Below are 19,347 nucleotides of genomic sequence, written 5' to 3'. Positions count from 1 at the left end.
TGACAAAATGCGCTTCTATAAAAATTTTTAGTGCCCCACTGCCGAATCTTGGCTTATTGCAGCAAACCCTCTCATTTCTGTGGGAAAACAAACTCGGTAAGTGACACTGCTTCGAGTGTCGAATTAACTTGACAAACACAATCAAAGGAAACAATGATACAGCGGACTTTTTGCCGTTTGTAGACTTCGTCTCATGTCAAGAGTATTGGTTATAATACTGCAACTTGTCAATCTACGTAGCGCGCTTCTTATTTACTATGCCGCAGCCATGTAGCTCTCGATGGTATCTCTTCCGATGCGTGCACACAGGCGAACCAGCTTATGTGCACGCATGTTTGTTGACCTTTCTGGTTGAGTACAAGAAAGAACCTGCTGTTCAATTAATCCGATTACTATGAAACCATTAAAAGAATGATTTTTATGCAGCATAATGAGAATTGACTCAGATATTCCTGCCAACATGCCACGCAGCTCAGCTTCGATTCGCAGATTAAGGCTAAAGGCGACTGGTTTTCCAGATGTCGTGCAGGCAGTCTCTGAAACGTTTTCAAAAGAAATTAAAGGGGCCATTAAAGTTATCACTTAAATAGCTTAAGAACTAACAACCAGTAAATATAAAGCCTACAGAGTGAAAACACGCCACTGTATCAAAGTTCCCTTCTGTGAGCATGAAAGTTGAATTCAGTACCAGAAGCAATAAAAGCTGCCGGTGCACTGCTTGGTCTACAAATGCAAGCCTCTGCTAAAGCAAGTTTACACTCTGTGCATGTGCAACGACAAAATGGCACGAGAAATTCGGCAAGGGTATTCCATCACTTGAAAGCACCAGAATGTTCAATCGGACTTTATAACTGTGAAGTGCGTATCCACTGACATTATTTCTTTTTCTAACCTGTTTTATAGATGGTTCGTCGCCTCTACTTGGCGAGTATGTTTAATTGCCTCTTCCTTCAATAAACCTCAGTCGAAAGTTTCCGCTCGTCCCGTCTTGCCTCTCTAGAAAATCTCCATTATGCGCAATCCATCTTGCTTTACTCGAAATGGGGCTCTTCTTTTCAACAAGTCGGAAGAGGAACTGTCATCTCTAAAAAAATTGTTTGTGTTTAAAAAATCTGAACATGCCACTGAGCTCTGCCGCTACGAGACATCTTTTATGGGAATGAGGCAGCTAAGCGTTACTGGGCCTCATCTTTCAGTGATGTGCTATGCATTTTCTGTTGAACTTCGTCATGAGTGACAGCCACCTTGTGGTACGAGTGCAGTGGCAGCCCACTTCGAGGGGAAGTTCCGGGCAGTGACAGTGCGGCGCGGAGAACCGACACGCCTGGAGTGCAGGGCCGAGGGAGAACCACCCATCAGTCTCAGTTGGTCACGGGACGGCAGGGAATTCAGCCCGTCGCTGGACCCTAGGTGAGTGCTGAGAAAAACGAATATTTGGAAACCCATGTGTAGAGGTTTGTTTGATATAGAAAGCCGCAGGTTCTACAGCCGTTTGATTGATTTCTTCTATCAGAAATCCGTAAGAGGAGGTAAACAATATGCAAGTGAACACAGAGGGCGTTTTTGACTCTAGTATTGATCGGTTTCATCCCTTTCAGTGGCTACGTTCATATTTTCCTTAAAATATTCAGGCTCTGCACCGGTTTGTAGCCTATTCCTGATGACTTGTGTGCGCAGGCTTGAAACGTGTCTTATACTTTTGGAGGCAGTGCCTCCTACAAACAATCCTTGGTTGGTTAAATCGTCGTTTGAGGGTGAAAGATAAATTCATTATATAATAACATAACCAAATACATTAGGATCCCGTTTACTTGCAACGAAAGGAATTACTAACAAATCAAGAAATCTCAAAGCTGATCGACTAAGCTGGATGACAGAACGATTAAGTTTTTAGCAGACAAAAGTGCCTGTTGTAAGCGCGAGCGAAAAAAGCTGATTAGGAGAAACGTGCCTCACACCTCTAGTGTGCGAACTACAAGTTTTCAAGTACCGAGATAATAAAACAATCACAGCGACATGCACGTTTGCTGCAGATATTTAAACAATCTTACTGTCTTTCGGCGCTTGTGTTCTTGCTGAAGTGCTATTTCTTTAGAAATGAAAACAATCACTAGAAGTTGCATTGCAAAAGCTTTAAGGACCAAATACACTAACACAAAACCTTGAAGAATACGGCATACACAGTGTTTATTTTATGAATTTCAAGGCCTGGTTTGTCCACCAACGTACCAGGCCTCCGATATTAGAGTGCCGTTTAGTCAGATGCCTTGAAATAACGGAGGCGGGTATCGATACCTTAAGCCGAAGGATTGCCTGCATGCGCAGTTCTTTCCACCGCGTAAAAACGTTGGTACCCGCATTTCATATATCGTTCTACATTTCACCAGTAACGACTAGCTTATCGCAGGTACGTTGTTCAAGAAAGTTCTGGCGAAGGATGGTCGCAATCCGTGCTGCGAATCTCCAACACGGACCGACGGGATTCCTCAGCCCTTGATTGCCATGCGGAGAATGCCTTCGGAAGCGATAGCGCCGTGTTCCAGCTCATCGTTCAGGGTGAGCTCCACGAAACGTGGATGGCTTGGCACGCCATGCGAAATATGAACTCTTTGAAAAGTTCTTCGTCAGCATTTTCTGTTGTGGATTATCAAAGACGTGCGACAAATATGGGGTTATTTGCACTTGCTCTTTGTTGCTTACGTTGCTGCCTTCACAAGCTCAAAACGATTTTCCTATGTACAGCCGGCAGCAAAAGTTCGCCGGATGCTTGTGTGTGAAAAGGCTTACACCGGGAAAGCGACCCGAACCGATCGCTTGAAGTGCCTAGAAATGGCAGGGCGCATGCAAGGTTTATTCGCTAGTATCGGTAACAGGCGGCTCAGTGCGAGGCAGCGGAACAGTAAATTTGTTCATGAGCACTCTAATACCGCAAATTTCTGCTAAAGACTGTAGCTTATGGAATCAGGCTCTCAGCACTAAGTGGCCTCATTTTAAGTTGATATTAACATAGAAGAAGCTACTTAATTTGATGCAGGCCTGGGCGTGTCCAACCTTTGGTGACTGTGAGCCCTCGCCATACTATTCGCGTCACCTGTGGCAGCCGCCTGGCCCAAAGGCGGAGACAAGGTTAAAAAAAAAATCTTCATATCACTCCCATCCCACCATACTTCGGCTGAAAGTGTTTGCTGGACAATGCATTTTGGGCATAAAAAAGTTGAGACGAACTCAAGGATAATGTGCTTAGTCTGTGGACTGTTATATAGCGCCGTTCTGAAGTCACTGCACGAAAAACCGATCGAGAAGACATGGCGAGTAGGAGGCGGTGTAATACAGAAGAAAAGGAAGTGTGTTCCAATCCATTGCAGTATTAACAGGAAGAGTTGTGTTGCTCGTCAAATTATTACGACTCAAATTATCAGCTTATAAATTGGGTGTCCATTTGCTGATATAGTGAGCTTTACAGAGATGCCAATTAGGACCTCTTATCTCCTCTCTTTCTATTCTATACGAGGATTCTGAAGTGCAGGCACTAATTGGATTTTTTTTCCCTTTAAAAACTTGTATAAAGGAAACTTGGTAGAATAGCCCTTATATGATTTCTCCGTTAGCAACGGCATCATCTTGCCTTTACTGTATTAGGCAATGGACCTTACTGAACCCATTCAACCCCGCGTGGCCGAGCGCTCGTCCAGACACAGTTCGAAGCGCCGTTAGGTGGCGCTGTGATGCGTTCGGGCGCATGCCCTTTTTGTATTTGCATGTTTATAATAACTTTAGGTGCGACTGATAGTGTTCTTCCTCTCTCATCATGATTATTATTCCCCAGCTGTGAACCAAATTCCGTCATACTCCATCAAGGCGATGTCTAAGCACGTGCCCTGCATTGTTTCTACTTTTGAACCATTTTATTGGAGCGCCTCTCTCTAACACGATGAACAGAAAGCTTTATTTTTCTGCAGAGCCTCCGGGCAAGCCTCATGGATTGGAAGTGACACAGACGACGAGTCGTACCGTGGCCATTGTGTGGTTGGCACCGTATTCAGGAAACAGCCCTGTGATCAAGTACCTGCTTGAACACAAGACACCCAGTGGTAAGCCTTTGCTTCGAAGAGAGCTGCTTAAGGGATTAGCTTCGTTCTTGCTGCCGACGCTTTAATACTGCGTCATTGAAGTATGACTAAAAAGGCAAATGACACTGTCTCTGACGATCTAACAGCAAGGAGTTATTGCAAGTAACCGACGCTAGGCTTACCTCTTTATAGAGACTGCCTAGTATGCGAGAAAAAATCACACTGAAAGAAGAGATCAATGAAATTTGATATGACTGCATCATTTACTGTTTATTTATTTCTTGCATACCGTTAACTTTCAGGCAAAGGCATTACGCAGGAGTAGGGATTACAATCTAAGGGACTATAAATAAAGAAATGAACAAAGAAGATAATATAAAATACAATAAAAAGGAAAGGTGATGCTACGAAGGAAACACCATGCCTCGACGCGGCTGATTATCCCACTATTCACTGCGGCTAAGCAAAAAGCGAGCACTATATATTATTGGGGGTCCAGTTGGTTCTCTATTCTCTTGGGTAAAAATCAGGGCAAGATAATGACGTTCGCTAGTAAGAAAACAGGATAGGACAGGCCATGTTGCTGTGTCTTTCTGACTTGTGAACGAATTTGTGCTGCGCTAATTTTTGCCCAAGAGATTGAACGTACAGCGCGTTAATACACATTAATGAAGCAACGAAGGCACTAATAAATAAAAATAAGCAATGTTTAACTTGAGACAACCGGTAATATAGTATTCCTCGCAGCCTCAAGGGACACATCATAAGCATGAACATTATTTATTAGACACCAGATTCTTTCAGTTTTTCACAGCAGTTGACAGCCTGCTCGTGTACATACGCAGCTTTTGTTGTGTGGCGACACGTAGGACATGCGCCGGGCTCCTACAAAAAAGCGGTGGCTTAAGCACGGAGTACGGATCACAGCCATGATCGACTGCCGTATTGCTACCACGTCATGCGAGATATGTTCTTTTGGGTTCCCCTGCATTCAGCTATTCTCGTTAAGTACTAGGCAGCACGTTCAACTTTTTTTCTGGCATTCATAAGGGTCTTCGCGCTGTTTGAAGCTTCGGAACGTCAGCTCTCTCATCAGCGGCACCCGCCTGTTTGCCTTATTAGTTAGCGCTCTCTGCTGATGAACCCGAGGACGAGAGATCGATTCTGCTCTTCTGGGTCAGCCCACCTACAACTGTTGAGGCATTACCCTACAAAAGCACCTTCGGCAACAATTACAAGCAATTAATGTGCACCTCACCCATCTCTCTGCGTGCTATTCTCACCTCCCCGCCACTGAGGTAAACATCCTTAGTAAAATTCAGAGAAGCACCCTACTTACCCGTGCTCGTCTTTATATGTACCGCCTTTGTTCAGGCCCTTTGTGCCCCAACTGCACCTCCTTTTACGTGAATTCGGAAAATTGACTCGTCACCTTCCGCATCGTTGCTCTTCTGCTTCCTCTTAAGAGATGGCACATACCCACAGGGGGGGATTGGCTCAATCCCCTTTTCCTCATTCTCATCTATGCTCCTGGCGTGGTTGGCTGGCATCGGCGTAATGGAATGATCAGCTGGCGCTGATCCGACATGCCAAAGGCTTGCTTAGTGTTTAATATTCCGCTGGAAATTAAAGTGATGCTTCGTGGCAGCCAAAATGTGAAAGATGCCTGTGTGCTCTGCGATGCACTATAAAGGAGCTGTGACGGTGGAAATTTATGAAAATTATTTTTGTGCTGCAGGGGCCGTTTTCTATAAGATGTACATTTTAAAATCGCCGTATCGCGTTCTCCAGGGCCTCGGTATTTCGTCGCTGAGGGTTACCTGCAGCTTTCAAGCGTCTGTGGAAATCGGCGCGGTCATTGGTGGTTGGCGACCGGGCCTCACCACTGGCTAGCGTCGCCTGTGATACGCAGCCACTCTCTCTCTCTGTCCACAGCAGGTAAACCAAAGTTAACACTGACTGCCATTTGCTGCAATATGCAGCCAACGGTGAGGTCTAGTCGCCTTCCACCCAATGGCAGTGTAGCTTTCCGCGGACACTTTTAAGCCATGGGTATATCTAAGTGACCAATGACAGAGGACCATAAGGACGCGAAATGGCCATTATACATATTCAAGCATGCATAAGTTACCGCTGTTTCAAATCCTAGAGATCATGAAAACACGTTTCTTTCCATCGAGCAGATTGGACATTTAATCTTCTACATGAAGTTGCTGGAAGCCACTTGAGTTTAGCGCTGCATCTGTTCGTGAATAATTGGAAGGCTTTCCATCGAAGGAGCTCTGGCAGGCCTTAGCTAGGAGCAGCGGCGGAGAGCTAATACCGAATAGAAATGGCAATGAAAGGCAGCGAACAGTCTAAATTCCGCTTTCTTGAGACAGTGTATCCTCCATGAATAAAATGAAGTCGTTTCTTACTTTTTTGCGCACATTTCCTAATACTGAGCACAATAAAGAAAAACACGAAACACAAAGCAGGAAATACAACAAATAATTTCCTTCCTAACCAACTTATGAAATATCCCACCTTTGCGCCCTTATCCCGTGCCGGATTTAGGTGAACTAGATTTACTTGTGAATGAGGCGTTTCCATGCCGAACTGGAAACACGAAGCAGGAAATAGAATTATTAAAAGGAATCAATCTGTGGGTCTCAACTGAAACAAAATCCGTAAGTGGATTTTAAAATCCAGTTACCTGAACTTATTTCATGGTTTTTCTTTTTCGTTTCAGGTTCATGGGAGTACGACACCCACGTGTCGTCAGACGACTCTTCGAGGCTGTCGTACTTGGTGACAGGCTTGCGTCCAGCCACCAGGTACGAGTTTCGGATCCGCGCTGGAAACGCCCTCGGACTGAGCGACCACAGCGATCCTCTGATAGTCACCACAGACCAAGAAGGTATCTGCGAGAGCCTCAAAATCGCTATTTCTACGTATTCAGACTGCGTATAACTACCTCAAGTTGAGAGTATTTTCGCAATAATTTGAAATGACATTAGGACTGTCACTTTCAATTAAAGGCAATGCAATGCTAGCAGGATATTCGTCATGCTGCATTTGAGAGAAAAGTTTGCGCCATTGCAAACACATAAGCGTTAAGGAACTATCCAAATGAAACGCACTTGCGAGTGAGATATAATGAATTTCTTAAGCAGATAACCTGTTCTATTGGGCCTTAGGCTAGAATAGAAAAGGACGAGTTGTGCTAAACGCCGAATTCCTCACCTCACCTACTCCAACGACTCCTCACCCACTTTTCACGAACGAGAGCGATCATGCTGGTGGCGTCTGTTTATGTGATAAGGTGAAGAGAGCAGTTTCTGAAGAAGGCATGAAACGTGTATAAATCAAAACAAAACTCCCTTTTTTCTTCACACCTAGCTCCCAGTGGCACTCCTCAGGACATCAAAGTAACTCCGACAGGCTCCCGAAGTCTGCACGTCACGTGGAAGGTGAGTATTGCAAAATACATCTTTATATCTGAATGACGTTTCCTAACGAGGTTCCAGATTTCAAAAAGTTAGGGAGGTACCGCAATCAGTGCGGCATTATACCGCAATTACACATGCAACACGGGGAGGTAGATATCCGCCATTGTGTACTTCCACGAGACAAAAGGCTAAAAACAAGAGAGTTCAGGAACAATGGGCGCTAATTTGTTTCCTCGTCATTTATTGATTTGAACCTCGAGCAAATGACTTCTCTTGCCGTTCTTTCTTTTACATCGCCATTTTCTGATAAGGAGCCTTCAGGTTGAGCAAGGCTTTGGGGTTTCGGCGCTTGACAGCATTAGGTGTACACTGACTCTGCAAGATAAGGAAAGTATTTGGAAGAGAAGTTTTATCTCTTTTTACTTAACCAATCAAGTTGTTCCAGTCGGTCAGTAGAACAAAACTTCGAGAATAAAACACTGGCTAAAACACGAACCCTCCATATCGTTCTGTGAGCTTGACGACCACAAACTATTTGTGCCATCAAGAGACCTAACAACGGAGTGCTCCGAACAGTCATAAGCATTACACGACCGAGAGTCACAAGAATAATTAATGGCTGTCAGCCCAACTGCCACCCTGTTTTCGGCTTATCAGCAGATCGCTGCTTTCGGTAAATTCAAGCAAATTATAAAACATGAATACTGTTACAGTGAGTTATTCACTTTTTATTTTATTTATTTTATGCATGACAATAAACTAGGTGCAAGGATTCGGGATATGCATAAACAAGGAGGTCCCATGAGTCGTGGTTGAAAAGCAAACCGGAAAAATATTTCTTCAGATAATTCTGTTTTATCCCCTCCCAGAAATATCTGCCATTTGCTTGAAACAAATCCTCATGTTTTTATCTATTTGCGTTACTTTTCTACGTCAGCAGCACGGTTTCACAATTTATTCTTGAATTTTTATTTGTGCATTTTTATTCATATAGCCGCATGGTCTTTCCTTCTCTTGTAGTACTATATTGTATTATTGTGTCTAAAAACCGGGAAACAAATTACAAAATGTTTAACACGACCGTATGAATGTCTTCTGAACGAATGAGTTTGGCTCCACAAGCTCTTTTTTCATTGGTGTTTCTATGTGCTCCATCATGTACTTCCTTTTACAATCAAACTGTTCCGTCACAACCGTCACGAGCTCCTCGCTCTTGTAGGACTTGCAGGCTCATTATTTTTCTCGCGCTTCTGTGCATGCGAATTATGCACCGGAACACGGAAGACTGGGTGCGCCGTGGCCGCGCCGAGGAAGTTGTACTCAATCAGCTGCGCTTCCGGCGCGTTGGGACTGAAACGAAAGCTTAGTTTTCTTGCCAGTTTGGACGGGTTGCGTTTGGATGATCATATATTTGTGCCTTCATGAGGACATTCATGGTCACGCTTTCGTAATATTATGCGGCCTTGTACATGGCCGCATGGGCTATGCGGCCTTGTAAGGGGCCTTGTAATGGGTGCTTTAATAATTGTGCCAATTGTAGTTACAAGTATGGTTAGCTGGCAAGCTGGAGCGTTCAGCAGGTCCGGAGGTGCAGCACAGCTAATGTGCCACTTCACCCTGCAGATATTACGGGCGGGAGAATGGGAGGGAGGGGGGGGGGGGGGGGGGTAATAGTCGTGGGTGTTCTGAATAGCGCTCTAAAGGTGCTCAGTATCAGGTTTCACTGATAACCTCACATGCGATTCACGTGTATCATTTCTTTGCACGCATTACTGAAATGCTTGAAATGCAGCGTAGTGCGCGAGCAGAGAAGTGAATACGCTACGTAGGCGTCACAGTTCGATTAATTAGTGCAAAGCGAAGACAAGAAAATAGATAAAAGACAGGATGTAGGTGCAGTGCACATCAACAGAAATGAATTTTGTATGTCAGAAGTAGCCTCGTGGTGTGTGTTCCCAGTGTCTCGGCTCTTTTGTTAACATTTATCAGCGTCAGAACGCGAAGGCGGCTGCAAGAGCATAGTAGCTTACAATTATGCTACTGTTAGAAATCATGTTAGGCCTGCCAACTGGAAGGCACGTGAAATTAAAATGAGACAATCTATGCATAAAAAGATGACTCGCTACAGAAATTCCAAACCAAAATATCCAAAATAACCAAAATATCTGGCCGGCCGTTACTTCATCTTGTTTTAACACATGCGACAAAATTTTCTTGTGACTTCATTATTTATGTCTGCTTCATTTGAGATATAGGAACTCATAAGCAAGAGCTCACTACGACCTTGTGCAGTCGCCAATATCTCTGCTTCCATTCGACAACGCAGAGTTGGGTGTAAAAACACACACACACTTTATTGTCGTAGGCAGCAATTCTGGAGAAAAGTATTATTGAGCGCAAAAAAGGTCATAAACGCAATTTTTTATTTATTGTCAAATATCATTTCAACAATCGATCTCCTGCCAACAGCCTGCCATTTTGTTTGCTATAAAAGTTTTTGCTACAGTCAAAAGTGTTCCCTCTTGGTTTCCTATGGCAGTCTTGATTGCTCGATGCAGCGGTGGAAAGACATTAACAGAAAGATTTCGCTATACGTCCGAAGAATGAACCATTACTTCAATGCTTCCAAACCAGTACCTTATAATTTTCCAATGTTCAAAATTTTTGTCCAAGAATGTTGAAAAACTATATTTGCCGCAGAAAAACAATACAGGAAACTAGATGTAAAAAACAATCCGATAGGTCAATAACTGACCCAAACACTTCTGAAGAAGCGTGGTCAAAGCATCAGTCTGCTGGTGTTAATTGAATGCATCGTTCAGCCTTTTCGCTCCCCTCGCTTCACTATGCTGCGGGTTCTTCTTTCTCCGTTTCCCCGTGAATGTAGCCCATCTTTGATCGGGGCGTTCGTCAATTAGAGAGCTGAATACGCCAACATCCGCTGCGGCTTCAAGGGGGCGTCGATTGCTCCGGGAACTTTCATTGCGAGACACATCCCTTCGCGCGTGCAAACGAGCTGTCAAAGCACTCCCGCTTTCCACGCGTGTCGTTATCGCGTCTCACCGACGCCGTTAGCCGGATCGGGTTCCGCGGCTCCCAGCCATGGCTTCTTGCTGAAGCGTGCAACCTCGGGAGAGCCATGCGACGTGGAGGGCGCCGTTGGCTGGCGTCTCCTTTGACGTGTTCCGCAAGATTCCTTGGCTCGTGCTGCAGGCCCGTTTTTATACGGTGCAAACTAAGTTCTGTGTTGAGAGATGCCTCGCTCCAAATTCCACCTACAGGCAGCCTGTCCGCGCGGTCTGTCGTCTAGAGGTAAGTGAGGGTACAAACGTTTTATGCGCAGGCAGATCGGTACGTGCGTTTTGGTTTTCGGGGCTCGATTCTGAAGCTGCGGGCAGCAGAGTCCGCTACAGTTTGATACAAATTTAGAGGAGAATCGCCAGGCAACTACGGTGCTTGGCCGGCACTACACTGGGTCAGACCGCCTGCGAATCAGTAAACTGCAAAAGGAAACAGTAAATACAAGCATTTGTGTCACTACAAAGCGTGTTAAGCATGTTTGCTTGCTTAGTTTTCTTGTATGCAGGTAGTGAGCGTAAAGCATGGCGCTGTTCTCAAGTACTAACTGGGTGTACTGAGGTGATAGCGCGCTGTAGTAACCAGTGTAGAAGCACTATTAAGTGCCTAACCAACACAAAAACTGAGCAATTTGTTTCATATTCATACCGGCTGTATTAGCGCAAAAGAGTCGATAGGAAAGAACCTGATGGAACTAGCGCTGCAAATAATGTAGATATTGCGTCCGAGAGGCGCTAAGGGCATCCGTTTCTTTTTCGTCGCCTTGCCTCTTTTACGCTTCTAGGTCCAGCATTAGGTACTTAGACTTCGCACATATTCTCCCTGCAGGTTGCTTCAGGTTTGCGACATGCAGTAAACCCCACTTGCTTCTTCTTCTTCCGCTGGCAGACATGATCTTTTTGAAGATGGCAATAGCAGCGAGAGGTGGAAGAAATGGTAGCATAAAAATTAGTGAATTCCCCAAGCTGTCTTTAAGGTCCCATATTTTGTTGCAATGACAACTGGCAGCACATACAGTATTTTGAGTGTCGTCCTGATTTTTATTCTGGTGCACTATGACTCTTCGGCGGCTTGGCTCAATTCAGAGCTCTAAGACGACCACTGAACCGTTGTCGGCGGACTAGAAATCTATTCGGTTCTTGAAATGTTGGTTAGAATGAGGTCTGTTCTCTACATATCCCTTGCAGCTTAGAAAAAGAGGAGAGAAAAGCCTATGCAACCTGAAGCAACCGAATTCATGGCAATGATACAAAAAGATCTCGTACTATAACGCGGAATCACCATAGGTACATCATAATCTAGGCGTGAAATTTTAAAATATCACACAGCGTCTAAGTCCTTCGTGTTTCATCTAGTATGTTCATTCTGCAAGCAAGCCTTTTGACATCGGTCACTTCTAGCTGAGTACTATCGCCGTAGCGAGTATTATATTTACCATTCTTTTAGAAAGTTATATCCCGCCGACCTTCCTAATGAGCTGCATGTGTTATCGTTCCAGTCAGGGGAGCCGTTTTGATTACGGTTGCTTCAGCATTCATTCTTCTCGTACTGCGGAGCCATCACAGGCTCAGGGTGGTACCAGGTGTGTCTAGTCACGAGGACATTCATGTCAACGTCCACGCCATCCGAAGCCACGGCGGCAGACGGGGAATCACTGCAGTCACACAAAAGGTGGCAGAAGAAAAACTCCTGACAACGGCACCTTCCAAAGCCCGAAAGAAAGCGGCCTCGCTCGAGGCGCGAGGACCAGACAAACGCTTCGTTATTAACACTGTACAGTGCAGGATTCCGAACTTGGACCCTTTGGACCCATCAATAGCTCCATTCGTTAGCAAGGCTGAAGTGGTGGACTGCTCAAAGGAATTCCCGAATCTCACCTTCTCAAAGGTATGTGCACTACGGCACCTCTCAACATGCTTATTGAAGAAAGCCACTTTCAATGAAGTTTGACGTCTTGCGAAAAGCGTTCCCCACTATAATCTCATATATTCTGTCTTTCTAGAGCTTCCTAGTGAAAGTAACAGAGCATTCTAGCCAATATGTATTCTTTCTATGATAATATTTCAACCGAGGCATTAAAACTAAGGAACGAATTTTTTTCTTCTCCAAATATTTTTTGTTTCCATTAAACGGCATACGTCTTGTAAGCAATAGCATTCAAGAGGCTTGAAGCTTTTGTTGATTTCGCTCAAACACTAAATTTATTTTTTCATTCAGGTCGAACATTTTTATATTGGCTCCAATGAGCGAAGTGCCTGCCAGGACCTTTGTCGCTGTGCCCATAAGTAGAGTGCTGTAAAACCGTTATACTTCGTGTACACGCTGTTTACGTGTGCAGCTCTGTAAAACAAAAACCCTTAATGCGATATTTATTTTATTTTCTAGGATACCAGGTTGCATATCAATGCACCCATTTTGCCGCAAATACTTCAGCATTCTCCTGTGGACCATTTTCAATGCTGCTTTCGCCCGTTCTTCAGAAATGTCAAGGCTCAAAGCGATGACGATAATGTGTAAGCAGTCGTGTACTCCATTAACTTAAAGTAATTGAGGAAAAGAGAGAAAAGGCAGGGAGTCTAGCCAAAAAGGATTCCGACTGGATACCTAACTGCGCTTGCATAGAGGTGGGCAAGTGATAGCTTGTTCTATACACTGTAAAGCAGTTTTGCTTGTCTAACACCATGTACTGAGTCTTGACAAAAAATGGGCCCAGAGTCGTATTGCAGGTAATATTTCCTCTCTTACTCAATTTGCTCAGACTTTGAAAGCCTAGGACAATCAGAGATTTCCTTAGAGTAGTCAATTCTATTGTGCATTGCAGAAAATAAAACAAAAAAATGCTCAGTTCTGACAGAGGGGGAGGGGGGAGATTTGTTAAACGAGCAAGTTCGGTGAAAAGGTTATAGGTGAGATATAACCATTTAAGTAATTAGAAAAAAATAAGATTTTCCACCATGAACTAAACATGTTGCACTGTCTTTGGGTACTCTAGATTCCAAATGGAGTGCATTCCTTTTCAAGACGGCATGGAAATACCGTACGAGTTCGTGAAAGTGGAGTGCTACAATGGGGACACTATGTTCTACGCCAACTACCACGCTTTCGTTCACCCCAAGAAGTCGTACCAGCGGCGATTCAAGGAATATTTTAAGCCGGAGCATCGGGGATACCAGTACAGCGTCCTCATAGTAGGAGTTGACGGTGTCTCCCGCTTGAACGCTCACCGTCAGTTCCCGGAGACAGTTCGCTTCTTGAAGGAACGAATGGGTGCCGTTGAAATGTACGGGTACACTAAGGTGGGCGACAATACCTTTCCAAACCTTGTGCCTCTTCTAACTGGCCTCACGGAAAAGGAGCTGGCTTTCGGAGTTTGGACCGAGAGCGAATATCTTGACAGCCTTCCAATGCTGTGGAAGGTCTTCGCGGCCAACGGCTGGAGCACGCTATACGCGGAAGACAATCCTGATCTCTCCACATTCAACTATTTCAAGCACGGCTTTCTAGGCCAGCCCACCGATTATTACTTTAGGCCATTTCTGAGCATTTACGAGCGGGAGGCTGGTCATCGAAAGCCACTCAACTGCCATCAGTGCGTCGGTGCCCAATCTGAAACGGACGTTGTGCTCCAGTGGCTTCGTTCGTACAAGGAGCTAATGCTGAAGTGGCCCTCGTTCGCGTTCGTTTGGCTTAACAGCGCCACCCACGATGACTTCAACGGAGGATCTCAAGTGGACCACGTTCACAGGTTTGGCGAGTTTTTTTTTGCAACTGCTGATATAATTAGATGATTGTAGGTATGGGAACTATACTAGCTAAGTCACGCAATTCCCGGCTTACAACAAATCTTGGAACCATCAATGGATACCACTCGATGGGGACTTTAGAACTAAGGAATGCACTCCTAACCAGTCGAAAGCTGCAGTCAGTGGGGCAACAAGAGAAATACGCTGTCTGTTTCGCAAGCGTGCAGTGAAGGCAACTGTGAAATCTGACGACGTAAATAATTGAGTGGGAACAATTGTTTGCTCTAGCAACAGCTGAAAGTTTGATTAGTGGCCTAGAACCAAACAACATGCAGATGTTGAGGACCATGTTTAAATGAAGATCTATGTATGAAGTGTATGACAGACGCCTGGGCCGAGCGTCTTTGGAGTCTTATAATACACTGTGTAGCAAATAAATGGTGATCAAGTCGTAGAAGAGTAGTGCAAATATCCAGTAACTTGCCTGCAGTACATCAGCAATTTTGCAATCTAAAAGTTTGTACCAATATACTCAGAATTTCAAGATTTCAATTTTTTAATAGATTTCCGGCCTTAGACATTGTTGACCACCCGATTAAATATATACTATGTCTGTAAACTAATATACGTCGAATATAATCCGCATAGAAACAGCCCCGCGCGTGGAAAGGGAGGTTCTGGACATTTTAATTCAACTGCTTGACAGTGTGCATTCGGACGAGCAATAACTATCTGATTGCGCTAACTTTATGCGCGTTTTACCCAATTCAGGTCATTTTTCGAGGCCCTCCACACCGGAGCTTATCTACAGAACACAGTTGTACTTTTCATGAGCGATCACGGACATCGATGGAGCCCCGTGAGAGAAACCCACTCCGGAATGCTTGAAGACAGGTTACCGGCTCTATTCATCTCCTTCCCTCCCACATTTCGACGACATCATCCGGACATTATGAGGACCATCCACATCAACGCTAGACGGCTCACAACGCCCTTCGACGTGCACACTACGCTGGCAAGTTTGGTGAACTTCGACGGCAAGCCGAGACCGCTGGACTTGGACGACTATCCGGAACATCTCCACGGAGCCGTGCTGGACCGAGCCGTTAACCTGTTCGGTGAAGTACCTCTCAACAGGACATGCGAAGAGGCCTTCATCGACGAGCAGTGGTGCGCCTGCCGGGAGAGTGCCGCTGAAGATCCGAGCAGTGAAGCAGTCGGCCGGGTTGCTTCGTTTTTCGTTGCTAGCATCAACGGAATCATTGCACCGCACAAAAGTGTGTGCGCGCATCTGAAGGTCGGCGCGGTTAAAAGCGCGCGTGTCTTCTTGAGACACGCGAATGCGTCTTCACTCGACTACCTGCTTCATGTAGAGACGTTGCCTGGTAAGGCCTTGTTCGAGACTACAGTACGAACTTACAATGACGGAAAGCCTTCGGAACTGCTGGGGGACGTCTCCAGACTGAACTTGTATAAGGGCCAGGCAGATTGCGTCGAAAGCGCCAGCATAAAGAAGTTTTGTTTCTGCTCGTCAATTGCCAGTGAACCGCCATAAACTAGCAACCTTAATCAGAAAGCAAGGAATTGGTGCTCAGCCGATGTTTTCGTGACAAGAGCCGCAGGTGTTTAGAATTCCTGTCAAAAGTTTATTAACGGCATCACTTACGCCCCTTGGCGCGAGATTTTTTGTTGTATAAAAGACATTGCCTGCCACAATTTATGACCGATAAAACTCAAGGAATACATTGCAAAGACAGGAATTCCACCTTAATCAAACACTCCTTCCGTGGGTTTCATGCAATTTTTCCTCTCCTTTCTATACTGTCGAAACATTTCTCGCAATGGGGTGCCACAGCACAGCGCGTAGCAAATAATTTTTTTTGAATTGGTTCAATAGGGTTGTTTATTTTTTAAAACTGAAGGATCCCATCAAATTTTCTATTCGTAATGTGGTGAAAACTTTTGGAGAGGGCGTTACTGCTTGTACAAAAATTTTCAAACAACAGCTTTTTGTATGGACTTCTTCATTGCGCATTCTTCTTCCTCCCATAAAAATACGTGTTGAATGCCTTTTCGCCTTAACATATTTACTGTATGAAAGCAAACCATGAAAATAAAAAATCAGTTATTGGTGCTAAATTGATACAAACAGCCCAAAGAGCCTGTTTCTTCATTACAGATTCTCTAAAGAGAAATAAAAGCAACAAAAGTAGTACTGCTCAGAGAATGCAGTAAAATAAACTTACTAAAGCAGCTCTGTCACTCGGCCACTAATCGCCAGTTAAGCGGCTGGAACTACTTTGGATTTACAGAATGAGTAGCTTTTGTGTAAGCAACGAGTAAGAAATGATTTTACATACGTGAAGTGCTCATGCGAAGCTTTAGCTCAAAACATTGCATCCAATGGTTCAAGTGATCAGAGGCAATACTTCTGAAAGCAATTATTTGGTGGACATTGGGAAATACCACTTATTTTTGCACTTCGGGGAAGTGATGATGATGGTGAATTTTAATGGGACAAGGGCATCTCTTGCCAAAGAGTGCGATGGCACAAGGTTTTTTTTGTCTATTCAAGGTGGGGTCAAAGACCGATTTCCCAAAGATTTCACCCTAAAGAAGCCGGGCACCAGGCAGGGGAAAGATTCTACCCATTATATCACAAGTGGGTACCCGGCGGCATTGAGGATCGAACCCCGCACCTCCCGCATGCGAGGCGCATGCTCAAACGGCTAGGCCGCCACTGCGGTTCACTATGCGATAGCATAGTACTCTGGTGCGCTGGCCCGCGAAGCTGAACTGTTCGCGCCGCCACGTATTTCAATCCGAGTGCCGGCGTTATTTACTTTGTTTATTCCACAAAAATTAAAATTAACTTGGCGTCTCTAGGCGACGGCTCAATACCGTAAGACCGGCTGACAAAATTCATGGTCGCAGTTGGTGAGCCCCATGAGTGTTTTCGCACTAAACTCCTAGCAAGCTGAGCAGTAGGCTCCTGAGCATGACTGGCGGCGATGGCACGATTGGACACCGCTACATACTATGTCAAACCCTTCGACACTCGTCGTCGCTATGGCGCAGCTCTAGAGTAGCTGCTTAAGGCCGCACATTTTGCGTGATCAAGCCATTGGTGTTGTACTTCTTTATTATCGGTCATGAATACTTCATTCTTCTGTTTTTTCTCTTCAGAAGAAATTATAACTCTGGACTCCTTCACAGATACTTAACAGCTTTTACTGCAAATGATACTACAGCCAAGGAAAAAATCACGAAAAGCACAGGGACATCCAATTGCATTACGTGTTGATAATGCGACAGAATTCTAAGCTGATGATGTGTTTAGCGGATGTCAACGCTGGGGCTTTTCAAGATCCATACTATACACCGGGCGCCGGGGATCCCATGGACGAGCCCACCGACGGAGCAGGCGGTCAGGGCTTACAAACTTACTGTCGACGAATACTACGCGCAGAAAAAATTTGATTTAGCTGATTTACCACCACCGCACCCATCCTTATCGATCCGTGAAGCTCGCATTCTTCGCCGAATACAGTTTAATCTCCTACATACACCAGCAAAACTTTACCTATAGCGGTACACTTCCACACCTCAGTGCCCAAGCTGTCCACACACATATGCAGACATAGAACACTGCCTTACACAGTGTCATGCAGCCTTCCAGTCCCCCGCCTATCCTTTCCCCCCACCCCCATCGTGGCCCATCTGGCTCGCCTCGCTGGAACTGAGACTGCAACACGCCCTCGTCGCCTTGGCCCAGGATGTACTGAACGCCTAACAGAAAGGATGTTCGAATAAAAATGTCACACCACCACCACCACCAGATTTCTCATCCCGTAGACCACCTGTCACTTGCTACGGCTGGCAGATGGGAGCGTCACAGAGATGACCTGATCTGGTGACCTCACTTCCCTCTAGCCAAAGTGGCATTCGCTGGCCTCTGCATGCCTGGAGGGTGGTGGGGTGGAGGGGAGAGGAGGACGGTTGGAACGTAGCAGCAGTGGCAGGTAGCAAGAGTGCCGGTGTTGCTGCCGCAGCTTCGCCCCAACGAGACTTTTATGCTAATGCAAAAAATATTCGGCTATGATTTCTCTCAGTCACGTGTCATCAGCGAGCACGAAGGGCACACAGAAGCCCCAAGGAGCTGCAACGACGACAGAATGATTAGAATTTATATTCACGACATTTCGAGGAGAAAAAAACACATTTTTAAACGATTTATCAATGCAAGATGAGCTCTAGTAAACCTACGCAGCGGCCTCAACATTGTGCTACCAAATGGCGATAGCCGGTGCCGGGCTGGTGCTCCAGTCTTTCTGCTGCTGGCACTGACAGAACAGTCTTGCCAGCACTCTAGAGGTTAGTTTTACTTCATGTATTGATTCTTTTGCAAATCATAAAAGAAAACTTACCTTTTTTGTTAACGTCTTGTCCAGGATTAACTTGTCGCCCCGTAGACCACTTGCTACGACAACGTCGCAATAAAAGCACGCGTTTTGAAAGATGTCGCTCCTGTAATCACGATTCCACATCTGCCTGTCAACGATTAGTAAAGTATAAAACTATATAACTTGATTAAGAGGCACGACAAGGGCACACAAAATAGGCGCAATTCGGACGATTCAGTTTGAGCGCCAAAGCTTGGGCTCTGGTGATTACAGGCTGGAAACCTTGAGAAGTATTAGCTGCGTAAGGCACCAAAAAGAGTAAATGCAGTACCAGCATCACCTTCTCTTCATTCACTGCCTACCACAGCTCTGTTCATCGCACAAAATCAAGAATCTGGATGTTGAACCCATAATCATGTACAATGATTGGATACGCCTGGATAAATCAGCAGGTACTCAGCAGTACCTGTGTGAATAAGAACTCTGCTGACCATTTTATAATCGCCACGTCTGCTAAAACACATGAAGTGCTTTTTATTACATAAGCAGTGCGAAATTTAAGCAAAAAGTAGGTACTTTGCGTAAAAGGGACCCCAGAATTCACTGCGCATTATGAAAAGAA

The 19,347-nt window shown here is 45.1% G+C and overlaps 2 protein-coding genes across 2 annotated transcripts in view; both read left to right on the top strand.

The window, feature by feature from the left end:
- Positions 1–19,347, top strand: part of LOC149371592 (cell adhesion molecule Dscam1-like) — a 101,152-nt gene that overhangs the window by 67,094 nt on the left and 14,711 nt on the right. The window contains exons 12-16 of the mRNA XM_089565861.1: positions 1,263–1,410; positions 2,408–2,556; positions 3,960–4,091; positions 6,802–6,969; positions 7,452–7,522. Of these exons, the coding sequence (XP_089421987.1) occupies positions 1,263–1,410; positions 2,408–2,556; positions 3,960–4,091; positions 6,802–6,969; positions 7,452–7,522 (668 nt within the window). The remainder of the gene's footprint in view (positions 1–1,262; positions 1,411–2,407; positions 2,557–3,959; positions 4,092–6,801; positions 6,970–7,451; positions 7,523–19,347) is intronic.
- LOC149371593 (uncharacterized) lies at positions 10,503–16,473 on the top strand. Its single transcript, XM_089565862.1, has 5 exons — positions 10,503–10,813; positions 12,078–12,466; positions 12,965–13,092; positions 13,572–14,324; positions 15,094–16,473. The coding sequence occupies exons 1-5, from the start codon at positions 10,756–10,758 to the stop codon at positions 15,875–15,877; spliced, it is 2,112 nt and encodes a 703-aa protein (XP_089421988.1). The 5' UTR covers positions 10,503–10,755; the 3' UTR covers positions 15,878–16,473.

The sequence above is a fragment of the Amblyomma mixtum genome, chromosome 1, assembly GCF_055824585.1.
Source record: "Amblyomma mixtum isolate Tamu chromosome 1, ASM5582458v1, whole genome shotgun sequence".
In the NCBI taxonomy this organism is placed as follows: Eukaryota; Metazoa; Arthropoda; class Arachnida; order Ixodida; family Ixodidae; genus Amblyomma; species Amblyomma mixtum.
Note: the sequence above shows the minus strand (reverse complement) of the source record. Positions and strands in the feature narration are given on the sequence as shown.

Bases quoted from the DNA above. Each gene is read 5' to 3' on its own strand.
- LOC149371593 (XM_089565862.1), top strand. From the start codon at position 10,756: ATGCCTCGCTCCAAATTCCACCTACAGGCAGCCTGTCCGCGCGGTCTG. The intron at 10,814-12,077 runs GTAAGTGAGGGT...TTATCGTTCCAG, and splicing joins GCGCGGTCTGTCGTCTAGAG to TCAGGGGAGCCGTTTTGATT. The intron at 13,093-13,571 runs GTAAGCAGTCGT...TGGGTACTCTAG, and splicing joins CAAAGCGATGACGATAATGT to ATTCCAAATGGAGTGCATTC.